We start from the raw sequence: 19,356 nt of genomic DNA on the forward strand, positions 1-19,356 counted from the left end.
GGGTTTGAACAAATCACTCTTCAGTTGTATGCATCTCAATTTTCTCAAGATTCTCACAGCAGTTTCCCACCTCAGAGCTGTGCAGCTCAATCCTGCTGCACAAGCTTGAGATCTATGGCTGGAACTCGAACACCTTGAATTCTTAAGGCACACCCTGAATCCCCTAGTAGGCTGAACAAAACAAGGTTAGAAAAAGCCTCAGAAGAGGCTTAGGAAAAGGCAGTTTAGGAATGTTCTTCTTGTATTCTTTGATTCTGGATTAGGTGTCCCTCTGCTCATATTCTTCAGAGTCCACACAAACTTGAATAGAGACAAAACATGGTCCAACTGTCTTCCCCTCAGGATCCCTGTCATTAAACTTGTGATGAGCCTGTGTATTTATTTATATCTTGTTAGCTCGTCTACTTTGTAATTTTTTTTCCCTTTTGGTCCAGTTTTCTTTGGCAAATATCTTGTTTGTCTGGGCAATACAGTCCTTTTTCACCTCACTAATGTGAGAGAACATGTTATGCAGCATTTGCCTGATAGCCAATGGTGCGTGGCATGGAAATTGGTATCATAAGTAAAATTTTTAAGGTCAAAACCTTTGCACTTGGTCTTGGAACATTGTGGCCCACAGCCAGGCAACTTTCAGGACCATTTGCTGGCTATGAGGGCCTTTTGCTGTTGTGCACTGAGGATGTCTGAGCAATTAACCTTTCTTAGTCATAATAGTAGACAGAACAGGTCTGACAGCTGAGCAGCTCAGCATCTGGCACGACTGGAGCAACTTTTTCTTTCTCAGTTAAAGAAACCATGTTCCATTTAGTGCCCATGCTGAACTTTTTGGAGCATTTCATATTGCCACCTTCCCAGGATCAGCTGTGTCATTACAAACACAGGTGGGAAATTTCCCTTTCAGTGGAAAATACAGTTGGAGCCTCCCACACCAGAAGTGTGTCAAGAAGCACATTTAGAAAACTTGGCGAAGTTACGTATTACCAAACCCTGTTAGTAATATTCATGTTAACAACATTACCAGTGGATGTTAACATTTGAAAGATGCAAAATTTGCATCTATTGCTTATTGAGGAAAGTATACCACAATTGTAAAAGAGGCATTTTACTCCATCTGAAATCCACACAACAAACCAGTGGATAACAAGATAAGGCTGCTTGTGGGGGCCTTCAATACTTGCCAGAGGTAGAAAAGCCAGAAATATTTTTCAGTCATAGTACTTGCAGTTTCTGCTGTGGTCCACTGAGATATGGAGACCACAGCTTGTGTCCCCATGAGGAGTAGCAATCTCAAACACTCCATCCAATTCTGTCTGCTGGAGCTTCTAGGAAGCATTTAGTTTTGGTAAGGTAACTGTTCTTGAAAGATGTTTGTGCTGGGGATTTCTTAAGGAAATATGTTTAAGGATGGACAAGAAATCCTTGTTTGGGGATACTTTTGGCAACAGGTCCCTGAAGTCTCTTAGTCCCATTTCCTTTACACTCTGGCGAGCTCCATCTCCTGCTGTCTCTTCTGGCAAGATGGAGAAGAGTTCTCTAAACATGCAAAGGATTCACAGCACCCTTGCTGAGCTTGGACTCTTGACCCATCCTCCCAGTCAGGGAGCTTTACCTGGGCTGCTGACAGGGGACATCTTCATGCCTGGGCAACAAGATCTGCTGAGGGAGGCAAGAGGTCTTCCTGATCAGGAAAGAACCATTATTTATTTAATTTATTTTACGGGGATTGCCAAACATCTAATAGGCACAGAGCTGCTGTTGCAAAGAGCCCTCTCTGTACGCCCCCACAGCACTTTTTTTCCTCCCATTAGCATGCCAAAGACCTAACACAAAAAGCCTCCTTCAGCAAATTGAAGTTTTGATCTCACGTTTTCTGGTTCTAGATTTGAAAGTCTCTCTGAGGACCCTGTCCCGGACAGCAACCTGTGAGGGGGATTCAACCACCATGAGCATCACAGGTAGTGAGAGCTGCAAAGTTATTTCTTGTCATACATGCTGTTCACTTTCTGGCAGCGATTTAAGACTTAAGCATTTTGCATTGATTTTTTCAGTTAGATACCCACCTAAATACATGTAGAGAAAAAAGGAGTATCTGAACCCTCTTGTTTGTTCTTCAGCAGATAAAGTAATAGGTGAGTAGAAGGTGTGGTCAAGGACATGGAGAAGTCCAATGGATAAACTGGCATTTTGTTTCTTAAAACTACTATGCTTTTTACCTTTTTCTTGATCCCCCAAGAAAGTACTGCCCAAAATCAGATGAGAAGAGCACTGAGTTTCTGAAACAACGGACTCAAATTTGTCAAATTGCAAGGAAGTTTCAAAGCTATTCTTAGGGAAATTCCTATGCCAAACTGAGCAATGGCAACATTTTATTTTATTTTTCACTGTGGGGCCCAAATCATTGACACTGATCCAGGAATGATGATTTACACCCACTGAGAATCTAACCCATTATGCCAGCCTACTGTGTTAAAAACAAACTATGGTCCCAGATCACCTGTATCTATGTTAAAGAAGAAAAACACTCTTGCTTTCATCAAATCTCAGATGGATTAATGCATGAGTAGGAAGGAACTTTTCTTGCATTTAAGGTATTTTGTAGTTGGCCACATGCTTAATAGGTACTAGATGCAAGATGTTTTTAATGATATATTTCTCTGCCATCTTCATGAAGATCAGCCACTGGATACCTTTAGAAGAGGAAGGGCATGGTCACAAAATAAACTTTAATGAATGGTGAATCTCTATGGGTTACTGTGCAACTCTGAGCAGTATCATTACAGTACAATAGAGTACAACTCTACTAGTACAACTGCAAATCCTGAGGATGCAAAACCAGAAGCTTACGCAAGCCACTGCCTTTGTAGTTAATGAATTTACCATGGCTTACCTCTGCCGACAGCTGAGTTACCTGTACCTATCACACGAACACTTCTTGTTCCCTTCAATTCAGGCAGTGTGGCCCTAGCCTCTCCTACTGATGACTCAAACTGTGTCAACTCACTTTGCATAAGATGTGCACAAGGAGAGCTCACACAGTGCCCTGCCTTGACTCAACAACTGCAAACACTGAAGACTGCTAGCTTCCGAAGCACCTCTGCTGGAATCCACCCTTCTGCATGCTGAGCCACAGTGGGCCCAGCAAATCTCCTTAGCGAGACAAAAGATTTAGGTCAATAGGTTTTAAAGGAGAAGACTGACACCCAATTCAGCTGTAGCTGTGGCATGCTCAACACTTTAGAAAACAAGGTCACTTAACTCGTTGTTTAAATAAGACATTTTGTGAGCAAGTTTTCAAACATAAAATTGGCTTTGGCTGTGGTAGGAAGTATACTCTCAGTACCTGTTATTGAGCTAAGGCCTTACATTCATGAGAAGGGCCGTGAAAAAATCCACTGCAGAATCCTTTGCCAGGCTAAAGTGACAAAATGCAAAAGGATGCAAAAAGCAGCTATTACCACACAACCAGACCTGTGCACTATTTACACAACTCCAGGAGAACTTCATGGCTCTAAAATGACCTCCATTATAATCCTTCTTAGGGGAGTATACATGAATAAGAGTGAAGGAAAGTAAGAATGCAGCTCATATCCTGTGGCCAAGTTATATTCATTAGAAATTTAAAAGAGAACGATAACTCCCACTGCTTGCTCTTAAAAATGGTAAAACAAACTAACAAACAAAAAAACCTCCAGAATTTATTTACGTATTTTTACATTTGCTGCATTTTTGATCTATAGATGTGGCTCTACAGATGAGGCTTAATGTATCTTTCAGTAAAAAGGAGAAACATTTAAAAAAAAAAGTCTATGTAGGTAAACAGTGCATATGCTGCATATGCATTAGTATGTGCGTTCATATGTAGTGAAAATTTTCACAAGAGAAAAGATGGCAGTTTTAAGTAACAGCAATGATAATAATAAATGTAGCAGTAAAAAAGACAGGAGTTATTGTATTGACTATTATTGTTTAAGAAAGAAAGTTATAATTCCTAGCACTGGATTAAGGAAAAATAAAATGGTTTGCTCATTAAAACTAACAAATGAACAAACAACCCCCCAAAAAACAAACAAACAAAAAATGTTTCCATTAAGAAATATTCTTTTTTCTATGCTTTGGAGCAGGAAGTAAAAATCAGTCATTTTCAGATGTGGGACCTTAGTGCAAAAGCTGTCTTGTTCTCTGTGTGTTTTTTACTTAATATCCATTGCTAGTTGATATTAGAGATAAGGCATCATGTTAGATAGACATTTGTTCTGGCCCTAGAGTTCTCTTTTGTGGCATACACCAGCAAAGAAAATTTCAATCAAAATAGTTAAACTTTGACAGAATTCTGGGGAATTAAACCCAGGATTTTTATACTGAAAACCAATAATCTTTTAGTGGAAAGAAAAATAACTTGATGTCCATAAATATCATTACCTTGTCCACCCTTGTTCTTAAAGTACACAGCATAAAGGGAAAGGTGGATCAAGGTTGTAGGTAGCAGGACATAATAAACATGACCAGGTGAGCATACAGGTGCCCATGGTGGATACTAAGTGGCTAATTAAAGTTAGGGTTCATGTAGCTGAGCAGCTTAATATGACCACAAGAAAGTCAGGTCTTTACCCCACTGTCACTCTGTCTGTTGGAGATAGGAGGATAAAATTTCTCTGCATACCCTGCAGAGGTTCAGCCTTCTCAGAAGTCCACACACTAGTTTTCTACAGCAACTCCTGGGCTATCCTGGACCAGAAGAACTTCTACAAATGCCAATTGTAAGAAAATAACAAATAAGAGCTAAATATGCTTCCCCCCTCCCCTTCCCCCCTATGAATAGGGCAGGACCACACAGATATATATGGGACCTGAGTAATGACTACCCTTCAGGGCTCATTACGGAGTTTGGATCCCAAATCTGTCATTAAGCTAGCAAGGGGAAGAGGTCAGGGAATGCAGGGGAAGAAGGGGTGAGGAGGTCACCCATGCAGGGGGTCTGCCCCAGTTTGTAAAGCAGATGTTGCCCTCTGAGGCCTTAGGGATCCATTGCTCTTAAGTCACCAGATGTTGCCCATGCTGTTCATCAAGACCAGGTGGAAAATTCCATACTTAGAAAAAAAAAATAGGAACTACTGTACTAGTAATTTATAAGCAACAGTAAGCGGGGGGGGGGGGCTCAAATGTATGTGTGGCAACCAAATATGCATGATTGATTTATTCATCCAATGAATGCTGCCATGCCTGATTCTAGATTATCAAATATCACTGAGATGTTCCAGTTCAGATCTTCACAGAAAAGAGCCAGCTGTCAGGTTTAGATTGGATTTTTAGATTTTTACCTGTTATCAAGGGGGTTTGCATGCACAGCTATGTTTTAAAAAACAGGTTTAAACAACAAGGTTAGACAAATTCTAACATATCGGTTACAAATTCATTTTGAAGGGTTTGTCTGCAAATGTCCTCGTTCAAAACCAAGCTCCTGTCTCCCTGCAGTAAGAGTGTTTTTCTGTCGTTTAGCACAACCCAAAAGGAAGTTGAAAAATTCATGTCACAAAGCATAAGAATAAAGTCCCAAGTGTGTTCCCCAGCCAGGTCACCATTCTTTGTATGAGGAAGCAATGGAGGATGCCCAAACATTTTTTTTTTTCCCCAGTTAGGCACAGTGTCTACAGTTGATTTTTGGAAACTCCAGTTTCTTGGAAACAGTACAGGAGTTTTCCATGTAAGCAGCTAGTGAGCAATCAAGATTTGTGTTCATGGAAACCAAGAGCATTTACAAAGCTGCACAGAAACACCTACCCATTTTTGCTCCTAATAACATTCTGGTAAATAACACTTGATCTTTTATATGAGTCTCCTGACATCTGATCAAGACTGTAATACCAGACAGCTCATGTGAAATCTTAGCACTTGGGATTCTTCAGTTGATAAATTAGAATAGCAAATACACGATGTGAATACAGTAAAGCAACCACTGTGTGACCACAGAACAGCAGATAGCCAAAGAGAAATCCCACTGGCAAAGGTTCACATTTGTTTTCCTATTCATTGAAATGCCTATATCCTGATTCAGGGCACAATGCGGAACAGAAAAAGCATCAATGGTAAATTCCCATTGCAACAACATCTTCAAAACCATCTCATGTACACGCAGAACGTATGCTTTGTTTGCTAATGACAGCATGTTTGTTTGATACTTCACAACTGTCTAGATACAGGAGTTTGAATTATCAGAACTGAATTAGACAATGTCATGCTTAAGGAACAAGATTCCAGCTGAACCACAGCCTTCAAAACATTCGCAAGAAGCAACAGTACTGCTAAAACATTTCTGTACAAGAAAACACTCACTAAATTCTGTCAGAAGCATTTGGAACTTCCCATAAGTGGAATGAAAAGGAGCTCTGCAAAAATAACAACCTATAATAATTTAAAATCATTTGGGTAAGTCTGAATGCTACCTGACTCACAGGAATCTCTGTTCCTCTCAAAATGACTTTAAAACATAGTATCTGAATTACATTCATGGCTTTGAATGATATACTTTTGAATACATTCATGCCTTTGTCTTTACTATGGTAGAAATGAAGAAAAAATAAAACTATCAACCTCTGTGAAAGGAACAATTGTGCCAACTAGAACTATGCAAATATTACTTAAAGACAAAGAGTGGCATTCTAGTTTAGAAGTCAGACTGAGAATCATTTTGTAGTAAGTGAAAGCCCCCTATAGTGCCTCTGCTACTCATACATACCACAAGAATTAAAATAATATTCCCTTTCTTTCATTGTCGTCTTGTCTTGACTATTTAGACTGTGCCTTAGACTTGGTGTTGGAAAGTGTCTCACAGAAGTGTTCTCCCCTGAGATCCACAGGAGACAATCCATTTGACCAGGTAAGGAAAGCCAAGCATATCAACTACGCAGTAGCCAAGTCTGGCTTGATTCAATTTTTAACACAGATAACAGATTTCAGTGTTGCCACTTGCACTAGCAAATCTTCCCCTTCCTTCAGTCCCTTTTGCCCTGATGGCAGAAGACTTGTAATACAAAGTCTTTCTGAATGCAATAGTAAAATAAAGAGCCAAGCCTTACCATTGGTGTCCGTGATGATAACACTGGCTTTAGTACTGTCATTCCCTAGTTTGCTGCTCACTCTGCATGCGTATTCCCCAGCATCAGCCAACGTGGCTCTATAAATGTGAAGCTCAGAGTATTTCCTGTGAAATAAAAAAAAAAAGAGCATGTAAACATCCTGTATTAGAGTAACAGCCACTGCATGAACTAACGCATTCTTTTTCTCTCTCAACAGAGTCTTGTCTTCCATTCTTATACTCTGACAGATTAACACTATTCAGGTTTGAAAGAAGGAAGGAGAGTAAAAAAATCTCTATCCTCAAAGATGCTGGAAAACAGGCATAGTAATTAACTTAATTAAAGATACTTATTTATGCCTTTTTTTTTTTGCTTGCGAGGAAGCTTTGTTCTTAAAGGAAATCTCTGAAAAACAGCCTTCCTCCTTCAGCTGAACTGTTGGCTATTCAGATGCCATGGAGATGGGTGTAATACTAAAATAGATTATCCTTTCCTACAGGTTCATATTGCCAGTAGCAGAGTTCTGGGTAAGTACTGTAGTTTCCAACATCTGACTAAATAATCATGAGATTAGGACACACCACTCTCTTTAACAACCTCTGAAACCCCAATAGTAAATCACTCTCCAGCACTAACAAAAAATTATGGGCAGGAGCACAATTTGCATGAAGCTACATTTTGTTCCTGGCTCAGAGATGTAATTTAATCAGTCTCCAAGGTTTTGAGATTAGATTTTAAAATGCAGAACTCCTGCCTGCCCATTAATTGGGTAGAAACATGTTCTGGTGTCATTCAAGGGGTCCCCAACTCATGTGATATCAATAATCCCATTACCTAGACTGCAGAGAATGACTGGCTTGGGGAAAATATACAAATTACTACTGTTCCTAGTTTCTGTTTAAAATAAGTGCTTTGGGGAAGTTTTTGCCTGCAGCAAAGCCCCCTCATTTACCCACAGAATAGTCACTTAGGAGAGTGCATGAGCATGGGCTTCCCTATATTGGCTTACTGTAACATTAAGGACTGTTCCCCCAGAGGCAGAGGTTCTTCACTCTAAAAACTCTTAGTCACCAGCAGCAACTGCTGAAGTAAGCAACATCTGTGGAGTTGCTTTGCCTCAGCACAAACATGTTTTCCTAACTCTTCATTCAGACATCACAACTGGTTATCCCTTCTGGGTATCATTGTTCTGGGTTGGGTTCACACCAGAGACAAGTCTCTTGTAGCAGGAGGGCTTCTTGAGCAACCAAAATACTCAGTGCTGCTTCCAACGCATACTCGAGAGCCATCCCTCTCTTCACCACAATCAACTATCCCATCTACTGTCAAGCAAATGCTTATAGACAACTCAGCCTTCTCTGCCTCTGTGTGAAGGTCCTAACACTCAGCTCTACTAGAAACCTACATCACAAGCATTTCCCTTCATGCCATGAAGGAAGGCTGCTTTCTTGAGGCCGCTGGCCTTCCAAGAAGAGACAGCAGCCAAACTAGGGTTATCAACTGCTAAGGTGCACCTAAAAGGTAAATAACTGAATAGCTGACTGTTTGGAGCTCCTTCTCAGGTAATGTTTTATGGTTGCTTCCCAATGCTGAATTAATTAACTGGGCTGTGTTCCTGGCTGCATTTCAGGTAACATACAAGAACAGACTCCAGCTAGTGGTAACCAGGAATACATGAGAAAGAAGTGGTTGAGACATTGACAGATGCTACTGACTCTTTGGGTGGGATTTTTGCATCTAACAGCTGTGTTTATACCACAGTAAAAATGACCTGCTCTTCATCCTTCCTGCCATCTATTCATATACCTGGCAGTGGTCTGTGCCACCTAACAGCTTGCATGGACATGTGATATTTCCTATATCCCACATGTTATCTTTCAGCCAATCTTGCAGACATTTGTGTATAGGGGGAGCTGGCTGTAGCTTCAGGGGGCCTCAAAAGAAAACATAAGAAGGCTCCGTTCTTTTGGGAACCCACTTGGATAAGCAAGCAGAGCTGCAGCGATATCACTTTTATTTGGGCACTCACTCTGTGTCTGCTGCAGTCTCTTTCCCTTCTATGATATCAAGAAATATTGATGCAAACAACCTTCATGGAACTCCTGGCTTTTAAAGGAAGAAGCTCATTTTGCCTTACACATTTATTTTTATTCTTTGTTTTACATCGCACACACAGAGAAAGGTAAGGAAGTGAGGCTTCCTTTTATGATTTTAGAGTGATATTAAAATAGGTAAAACAACCATATGGTTTACAAATCTACTTCTAGCAATCCAAATTCATTCTTATTTGTAGAAGAACTCTGCAAGAAGGCCAAATAAAATGAACATTTTGTAGTCTTAAGGATATTATCGAGACATATCAGGACAGAATTCAAAACAGAACAGAAGATGACTCATTAATGGCTGTAAATGAAGCAGCTCCCTAGCAATTCGGTACTCCCACAGAATTCACTGAAAGTCCCTTTTAAGAGATTTTATATTGAAATGCCTGTCATTTTCTCAACCTATACTATGCTACACCAAAAAATACCTCTCCCTCTAAGGTTTCCTTCTGATGTATCTTTAGCTCATCACCACTGCTGAGCTTGTATTCATACATGAAAGGGAAAAAATACATCCGCAGAATGCAGTCCCAGCCCACCTTATCTAACTGCTTGAATTCATTTTGCTTCCAGGCTCCATCTGTCATCCAGAATTCCCTGTCTGCGAGCAAATATCCAGACTATGCTTGGATGAAGCCCAAGTTGCAGGGCACTTGCATATGAAGTTTTCTCATGAACGGCTGTTTCCAAAGCCATCATCTTGGTGAAGCAGCAACCACCTTCCCCCCTGCCTCCAAACCCTAATCCTTATACAGAAGCTCATGTTCATGTAATGAAGAGAGCTTGACTCTGTCCAGGATACTACCCAACACAAAAAATGTGAAGTCTTTACCTCAACTTGAAATGCAGAGAAGGAAAATGAAATATTAGTGGTACAAGTGGACACCAGCAGGAATGCTTAAATAGCAAGTGAAAAGGCCTTGTCTGGTGTCCAACTTTCGCTGTGTCTCCATTGACACAGAGGAGTATCTTAAAACTTGTCTGTACAGATAAATCAATAGAATATGGCATACTGAATCACCAGGAGTGCTAAGAGCAGCAGAAACTCACTTACTGCATGATCTTAATTAAAAAATTTGAGGTAAAAAGTGAGCACTTAAATACTTCTCACCAAATGTTAAACTTTTATTTTCTTTGGACTTTCCAGTCCAAATGAATGAAAAGAGGCACAGTTATTTAGCGTGATTCACCTGCTGTACTGTAATGTCATTGCATGTCTGGAGCCCATGCCTTCTGAATCCTGAAATTCTGAAACCACCCTGAAATTCTGAACCACCCTGAAATCATTCTAGCGAGCTTGGAGGAGTGATCCCTGAAGTTCAATTTATATGAAGCTCCAGTTTTCAGAAGGCTAAGTCTTAAGGAAACCTGCATTATCACAGAGTCTTTCAAACCTTTTTTTTAATACAGCCAGCACCTATTCCACTTCTGCAAATCTTACGAACCAGTAGCATTCACACTGGACAAACGCACCCCAAAATACCAAGTTGCAATATCATCTTTTCCATGTGTGCTCCAGGTGTCAACCTAAGGTCTTAATTTTCTGACTCTGAGCTAGACACTTCATAATTCAGATTTTTTAAAAAATTGTTAAAAATCTAAAGCTAAATATCCAGAGCTCAGAAACTTTTATTTTTTCCCTGCAATGTACAGTTTTTATTTTGCCATCATACAATGAGAAACATGATTTCTTATAAAATATGAAAATATCAGAAATCATTTCTGGCTTTTTTTTTTTTGTGTAAACATATGACCTTTAAAGTAGACATGAATCCTAGACAGCTCCACAGCTATGCTAGCCTTCCTAGCTGATGTTTCCCACCCTGGACAGTAGTAATAAATTCACACTAAAATGCTTGCTCTAACAATATGGCAGCATATGAACATGACAAACATTTCTCAATGTTTTTTCATGGGAAAAAAAAAAAAAGAAAAAAATCCATCTTGACCATTGATATTCTTTCATTTGAGTTGGGATTTTTTAATGTGGCCTTATTTACTCTAACCTACATGTCTTATTATATTACCATTTGCAATGCCTTTTCCCCCCTTTTCCTCTAGCTTTAGAACACATGCTTGTCCCAGTTTTGTCAAAAGCTCTGTCTCCTCTTAAGCTGTTCAAATCTACTCTATACTGGAAGCACACATAAACAGCAAAAGAAAAGATGACAAAGCACTCATATGTCCCCAAGCTAAAATCTCCAAGTAGAAAGACAAGGAAAATCCTTTAGATATCAGCAAAGGCAAGGGTTACAAAGGCAATCCTTGTCTTCCCCCTTTTCGTACTCTACATCTAGTGTTTTTTACATCTGTAAGGGGAAGGGCTTCTTTTTTCCATACTGAAAATGCTGTTTTAAAACAGAAAACAGAACAGAGAAATTCAAAGGATGAGTGATACCTCCATCGCTGGGATAGCACACAAGTGTGAAATCCAAGTCTGCACTCTGCCCACTTATGGTGAGGGACTAGGACTTCAGATTTCCCTTTTCCAGAAAGAGGCACAATTTATAGGGTATTTTTTCTCTGTATCTTTTGGGGAATTTTAAATATATTTTGGCACATAAACCTGTAAAATGGCCTCACATATTCCACATGCATAGTCTAATCAATGGCTATCAGGGAGTGTCCATTATGCCAGCTCCTTTCTCTCCCTCTTACTTGCCTCCCTCTCCTTTCTCTCTCTCTTCCTCAAAACTTTGAGAGATTTTGCATTCATCCTAGCAGAGTTCTGGGTTTTCAAAACTGTTTCCTGCTCAGGTCCAGAAAATAACTTCCCCTGCTAATGTCTCCACTGTCTCGTGGTGCCTGGTAGAAACCAAGACAGTTACTGATCCAACACTGAACTGACAAAGCCCAGCCTCAGAAGGTGAAATCCAGGCTCCAGTGAGTTTGGTCAATCATCACCAGCAAAAATGTAACAGGAGAAAATATAGTCTGCTCCTCACGGGCAGCACTCTCCTAAGGGCCAGGCTCTGATCTGTACAGACTAGACTGAAAATGCAACTCTGACTGAGATATACGGCCCTCTAAATGGGTCCAGACAATTTGCCAGGCTAGCTGCCACCTGGAATAGCTCCATTTCACAAATGCTGGAAAGAGACATTGCAGGTTCCTTCTTGCCAGTTGTGCGACCATGGCACCGGGGCTGCAGTGATGCTTGTCTGTCCCCTTCCATATTCCATCAGCCCTTTTTTGGGGCACAGAAAGCCAAAAGGGAAGTCAGAACATCTCGTTTTCAACCTGAATGATTCTGGAAAATCAAGCGCCTGTTTGATTTTGGCTGCTATTTTGTCTACTGGGCTGAGATCTGATGAAGTATGAGGGCACTTAACGCCCTGGAGGAAAGATCTCCTGTAAAGTTCACACCAAATCCTCTGTGTGCTGCACAAAGGGGACGCAAGGCCCAGTGCAGCAAATTGCACAACTACCTAATAAGAACAGAAGTAAGAGCTGAAGGGGTGTATTCAGACAGATTTTCATGGCTCCTTTTGATGAAGGAGCAGCAGAAATCAAAATTTCTAAACATAAAAAACGAGGTAGAGACCCCACAGCAAAAGTCCTCTCCTTCATCAATGTAGAAAATAGATTGTATAGCTTATTCTGCCTGCCCTGCAGAAACAGGGCACCACACAATCCCTTGGCACTGGTCAGCAGTCATGTGTTGGGGACACTTTCCACCAGGCAGGAAGATGAGATTTGCAGGCTTTGCTACTCATCTGGCATCTGCTAGACCCATGCTTTGTCCTGCATATACTGGAATGCCTCTGGTAAAGGACTGCTGCAAGCTTGCATATCACACTTGAAGCTAAAGCAGAAAGCATTCAGTCCTTCTTCAGGACTAGATTGTTTACAAAGCAAATTTCAAAAATATTTCCAAATCCACATTGCATTGATGATTTTAAATGTTCTTGGATTTTAGACAATAAACATAAGGTACTTCTGTTCTCACGGGTAGTTTAAAAATAGCCTGTCTCCAAGGTTTACTGGTTAAGATGATAGCCTTTGGCTATCAGAGGAGAAACAGGCATTGAAAAGGTAAAATTATTTATGAAATATTTATACCATACTACCACTTCATCTATACGTTTGAAAAACAAAGTCAGCATCTGCTTCCTTAAAGTTCCTTCTTCTTTACCTCATAGCTTTTAGCTTTGTTATGCTGCAGTTAATAACCTTAATGCTTGTTTTCTTGTGAGCAGTCTTCTCCCCACCCCTCCCAGCCCCACTTGTGACATATGTCTCTGTACTTACTTTTGTTTTTTGGGGATCTTGACATTATCCGGTTTGGTTTTCTTGGTTATTTCCTTTCCATTCTTTAACCATTTGAATCTGAGCGCAGGGTACTCTGAAGTGGTTTCACACCTTAGCACTAGCTTCTGACCCACAGCAACCTCTTGGTTTTTCATTTCCTTCAATTTGGGAGGCACTGCTAAAGAAATAAAAGAATGAGCTGGTGATTAGGCCATCCTCAGAAAAGAAAACAGTGATAACCACAGTTGATGTAGGCAAAACCCCAACCGGGCAAGCAAGGCTTTGCACCAAAACGTAGTAAGTAGGGGTCAGTTGTGTGTAAACACATATCAAACTTAAAAGCGTAAGGGTGTATCTAATGACAATCTAGTTTGTTCCTTCGTGGTCTTCCTACATGGGTCGTTATGAAACAATTCTGCAAGCCATATGCAGCCTGGGTGAGAACTGAAGCGTACTTGTGAATATGGTATAAAGCACTAGTAACACTTAGGTGATCATGGGCACCTAGACACAAGACAGCACACTGCATCAGGCAGACTAGGTAGGTAATACAGAGGGAGGACATCTTGATGAGTTATTTATTTTAACTGCTATGAGTCAGTGGATATCTAAGGCTCCAGGTGCAGCTGATGTGACAAAAAGCTAAAAGCATGAATACAAGCTCAACAGCTTCCCTAATCTGAGGGAAGGGCTCTTGCTCTAGCCAAACATTATAACCCACATTATACACCTAGCACAAACCTCAGCTTGGCTATATCCTTTCCCTGAGGCAAGAGACGACGGACTTGGAAGCCCGTCAAGAGAATCAATATCAATTAAGGATATTTTGGACCCAGAAGGGGACACTGCATTGAAAATGCTCAGCCAACAGCTCCCACACACTAATGAGCTCCAGCTCATGCATCTCAATTTCTACCATGTTGTAACAATAGCATTTCTTGTGTAGGTATATTTCAAACCATTTAGGACTTCCTAAGTTAAAGACCTCTAATACTCTGCATCCAGAACTGGTCTTTGAGCACAGGATTTACACAAAAATACAGTGCCATTGTGAGATGCTACCCTTCATTTGACCCAGTGTGTTAGCTGCAAAGCAGCTTCCACCATGCTCCTGTAGCAAGATAAACCACCTAATTTAACCTTATTTTCCCTGAGGCTCAATACAACACCTTTACCACATAACTGGGGAGGGCTATTATGGGAAGTTACATCTGGTCAGTTGATGGGTGACAGCGTGTGAGTCTATCTCAGCTCAGCTGTGCCCCATTGTCAGCATGTACCCTCAGGAAGCTGTTATTCCCATGCAGCACCTCTAGCATAGTGTACTGTTATTTTTTGGTTCATTTCTTAAACAGCTGTAATATTGTCTGAGGAAGTGAATGGCCAGTATGGCCAAATGACTTTCCACAACATGCAGATCAGGATCTCTCATTGTGATGGCAATAGGTCTCCACTATGGTCCTGTGTAAAAAAATGTTTAACACCCTGGAACATGCTTGATGGTGTTTTGATGTTTGGTGCTCACGCATTTGTGGGGACTTGCTGACGTCAATTGCTCTTAATTATTATTCCAGTCAGGAAAAAATCAAGCAGCACCACTACAGCCTTAATTCTGAGAGATGTGTATCACAGGATGAGACACATGTTTGATATGTGCTTGCCTGCTAGAGACAGCAGTGTTGCCTGTCCCACACATGAGGCAACCTTTCTGATCTCATCACAAGACTGCCCAGGGAAGCCAGAGGTATTCTGATTTCCTTGGACACTGGGCCCAGAGCAGAGTGGCATAAACAGCAGTGGGAAAATGGGGTCTACAGCAAAAGAGCCACTGAGGTGTGGCTATTGAGCCACGGTGGAGGTTCTGGACATGGGGCAAGAACAGGGATCGGGGCAGTGACAGAGCTGCCTCAAGAACTGTGACATACCAGGTGAGTGAACGGGGACCAGGAATTCATGGTCAGAACGAAATCTCCCTCAAAATGTGTATTTATATGTCAGTTTCCATTCTCCTGCCCCCATCCCCCAAGACAATTTTGGAAATTCCAACACGTTCCCAAAACGCTACCAGAACAATTTTTGCTTTTCATAGAACAAATGTCCACACACTGTTTTAACAATGTGTTTAAATATTTACACTTTTGTGAGAGTGTGTGTCCGTGCATCTATTTGTATATACATGTACAATTACACATGCACATGTGCAAATATTCCGGTATTTATCCAGGAGAGAAAGAATTTTTGAAAGACACAACCTTTAACTTTTCTAACAAAAATAATTAGCATTAATTATCAGCTTTACAAGTGAGGTTTATGCTAATAATTTCATTGTGTCACCTAATATATAATCCTTTGTCACTACATGAGAAAAGGAGCTGCAGAGGTATGAAATAAAGAGATGCTATTCCTTATTTGAATATATTTCACTCATTATATCCTGATTCCATATCTTGAATAAATTAAGGGAGTAACCACAATTGCAAGGCTCAAAATTTTGTACTAAAGACTTCAACTGGTTATTGATTTTTCCTGTCAACATAGCGGGGTAAAACTGGGAATAAAAGGGGGATGCCATTTTGTTCCTGTATTTTATTTTAATTCAATATTATCTGTGCAAAATGACTTGCAGATTTCTTCCTCCATAAGAACTGTCAGTGAAAAAAAAAACTGTTAAATTAATATGCTCAACTCTTGCCATAATTCAGGAGTTACCAGGAAACATAAAAGAGGATTTAATCAATGGCAGTGACCCTCACTAATTCACAGTAACTTGCTGTCCAAGCATGCAGGCTCTCCAGGGAAAGCAGTAAAAGCTGTTCACAGACATGACAGAAAAGAGACTGTGTCTTTCTTTCTCTCTCTCACTTTTTTTTTTCTCCCCTTCTCCTTTTCATTTACACTATGTTTGTTTCCTTTCAGCTGCAGTTTTGCAAAAGCTAATCAGACCTGCCAGGCGTACGAGACAGCTCATGCTGATAAAACTACATCATTGTGTGTTTGGATTGTGATCAGCTATGGCTTCCACGGATGCAAGAGGTAGTTGACTTTTGTCACAGCTTGTGCCAGTTTTTCTGGTTCTGGTAAGCCAGGACCTTGTCTTGTAAAGAATGATTTTAAAGGAGGCAAGAATATTTATAATGATAACTAGGCATTGCTCCTTCCCAGGCACCTCCCTGCCCTCGCATCTCTACCCCTTCGTCCTTTGTCCCTAAGGCATCTCCTGTCAGCTTGGCTCCTTTCCACCTGCATCTCACTGCCTGCCATGGAGCATGGCTCGTGCCACCACCAGGGCTTCTGTCCAATGCTCTGGGTGAAGTCGGCCATCACCAGGAGGAACAAGGGAGAACGGGCACAGAAAGCACTTTCTGGGTCTCCCACACATGCAAGGAGGTTCAGATGCCATCTGGCACAGGGTAACTTGGTCAAAATATATTCTCAGTATCGAAAGGAGACTTGCTGAATTTACTGCGGAGCAAGTTTTGGACAGTGCCATTGAAAGTTTCTCTGGTACTGCCGCAGCAGAGCTCTCACACGTGCCATCAGTCACAGAATGACAAGGGCCAGATAGCAAAGAAAACAAACAAATCTTGATAAGAGACACTGGAAACTAACTGTGCAAACACCCTGAAACTGGCACTGCTTGAATGAAAAGTGTGGTGGTATCCAATTTATGTGTACTCCTTATACTGAAAATATGCCGGAACCCTGGGAGGGCCTCACATTTTAAGAGTCAATTAGACATACAGAAAGGCACCCACGTCCAACCCCACGCTTTTCACACTCCCTGATCGAGACCTCCCTCTGCGATCCGTGGACCTCCCTGGATTTGACAGACTTTCTAGGAAAGCACGAAGGGTGATAGCAGCCAGAGAGGGCTGCCTCACTGTGACAAGCCCTACAGAAGTGACAGTTGTGTCAGCAAAGGTCCCCACACTGTTGGAAGAGCATGACAGGCAAAAGCATGCAAGGTGTTAGATCTCTGCTTATTGTAATGGCTTGAATGCCTGTCATTTTTTTGCCCTTTTTTTTTTTTTTTTTCAGAAATGTATGTCTGCTGGCCTGCATAATATCACTGCAGATAAGGAACACACATTTCCATATTCACTCTGCAAAAGACACATTGATAATGTATGACTGGAGATAACTTCTTCTCTCTGGACTTTGGTGAGTTTGGCAAAGCACAGCAATCTCCTCACCCTCAGTGTTTGATTGTGTAGTTAATCTGCATGGAACCTCAACACACTGAACAAATTAAACAGGAAACCTGCAAAATATTATCACACAACTACATGCTTTCAGCTGAAATTCCATGAGGTACTTTTTTTTTTCTTTTTTCTTTTTTTTTTTCCCCTAGGAAGGCACAAAGGCTTTTAAGAGTCTGAATACAGGAATGTATTAGACATGGTTGCCAGTATGCATATGTGCACAATTTGCTGTGCAAAATTGTGACGAATGGTTTGGTGAGTGGTAATAGAAGCCACAAAAATAACACCCGTTGCCTTGGCCTCAGATTTGCTTTTTTCTAGCACAATGCTCAAGGCAGGTCAGTAATGCAAGACAAATTATATTATTTCCAAAAAGCCTTCTCCCCTTGCATATGAGATTGTAATCAAGCTCAGGCTTATCATCAGCAGACCAGATTTTCTAAAGCCTCTGGTAAAAACAATATAAGCTACACTTTAAAATGTATACTGCTCCTGCTTAGACAACTAAAAAAATATATATATTGTTTTCTGTTGTTTTTAAACTTTCTATTATTCTCTCAAGCAACATTTGGATTCTGAGCACTTTTCATAACTTGGGTATTTCATTCCAGCATGCTGAGTCTCTGTGCAGATTATCTATATGATAAAGCACTGTGGGTAATGATAGATAATCCCACACCAGAGTGCCTATTCAGTTACCAGAGTAACTGGTAACTATTCAGTTACCAGAGTAACTGAATACGATCTAAGAGACTGGAAAATCAAACAAATCATTTAACTGCTTAAATGGATTTTTTTCAGTTCTGAACTCTTTCAAAAATATGGCCGGATACATTTTAGCCTCTGGGTCTTGATATGATTCGAATACTTATGCCTGTGAAGAGCAAAATGAAAAATGCAAAACTGACTTTTTTTTTTCTTTCTTTTTTTAAGCATTACATGTAAAACAAAGATATACAGAATCTCATTCTTTTTCATGACGTTAAAAGGACCTTATTTTTCATAAATGTTAGATATTGTAAGAGCCAAGAGAAAGACGAACACCACAGGAAAGGCTAGCACCACGTTCAGGAGCCAAGAAATGGAGCAAGAGGGAGGAATATAACACTACTCTCATGTTCTTTGAACATTGGACCAGGCAAGGAACCTGTAAATGCCACTGTAAATCAGAGTAGCTACTCCCAAAAACCGAACACAAAACCAACTGCAACTCTGACTACCCTGACAGGGAACTGTTTATCTCCAGCTGTGGATCATTTGAGACTAAACACATTGAGCCTGACAGGTTTGACACGTTTAGGTGTGACAGTCCTGAATTCTCCATCCTTTCAAAGTAATGGTGCACACAATGAACTCAAAGATATCCACCTAAAGTCCTGGTTTATTCTGGATGAGAAGCTTTCAAGTACATTTCATGTCAGAACTGACAGAAATTTACCCCTCGCTATGAAGCTGCTTCCTGAGCTTGTGTTAATCTTCATTTTGTTCTCCCTTTTCAGAAACACAGTAAACTCTTCCAAAGAGAATGTCATGAACCATCTGATAACATGATCTTGGGAAGGCAACTTTTTTAACAGGACATGGAAAATGGGCATATGGAAACAGTACTGTGCAAATGGAGGTCTCCATACTTCCCTCCACTATACAAGTAAAAAGCTTCTTTAGTGGATCCTGAAAAAGGATGGTAGTGACAAATGGGCATTTCTAGTAGAATTATCATGCCCATGA

General features: G+C 40.6%; 1 protein-coding gene across 8 annotated transcripts in view; it reads right to left on the reverse strand.

The window, feature by feature from the left end:
- The window catches only part of NRG1 (neuregulin 1), a 474,737-nt gene that overhangs the window by 139,716 nt on the left and 315,665 nt on the right, over window positions 1-19,356 (reverse strand). For 6 of the 8 annotated variants that reach the window (XM_066987726.1, XM_066987725.1, XM_066987724.1 and 3 more), the window contains 2 exons: window positions 13,427-13,604; window positions 7,074-7,198 (listed from right to left, as the gene is read on the reverse strand). In XM_066987726.1, coding sequence (XP_066843827.1) covers window positions 7,074-7,198; window positions 13,427-13,604 — 303 coding nt within the window. The remainder of the gene's footprint in view (window positions 1-7,073; window positions 7,199-13,426; window positions 13,605-19,356) is intronic. The other 2 variants (XM_066987722.1, XM_048053604.2) reach the window with 1 other exon arrangement.

This window comes from Anser cygnoides, chromosome Z (assembly GCF_040182565.1).
Source record: "Anser cygnoides isolate HZ-2024a breed goose chromosome Z, Taihu_goose_T2T_genome, whole genome shotgun sequence".
NCBI lineage: Eukaryota > Metazoa > Chordata > Aves > Anseriformes > Anatidae > Anser > Anser cygnoides.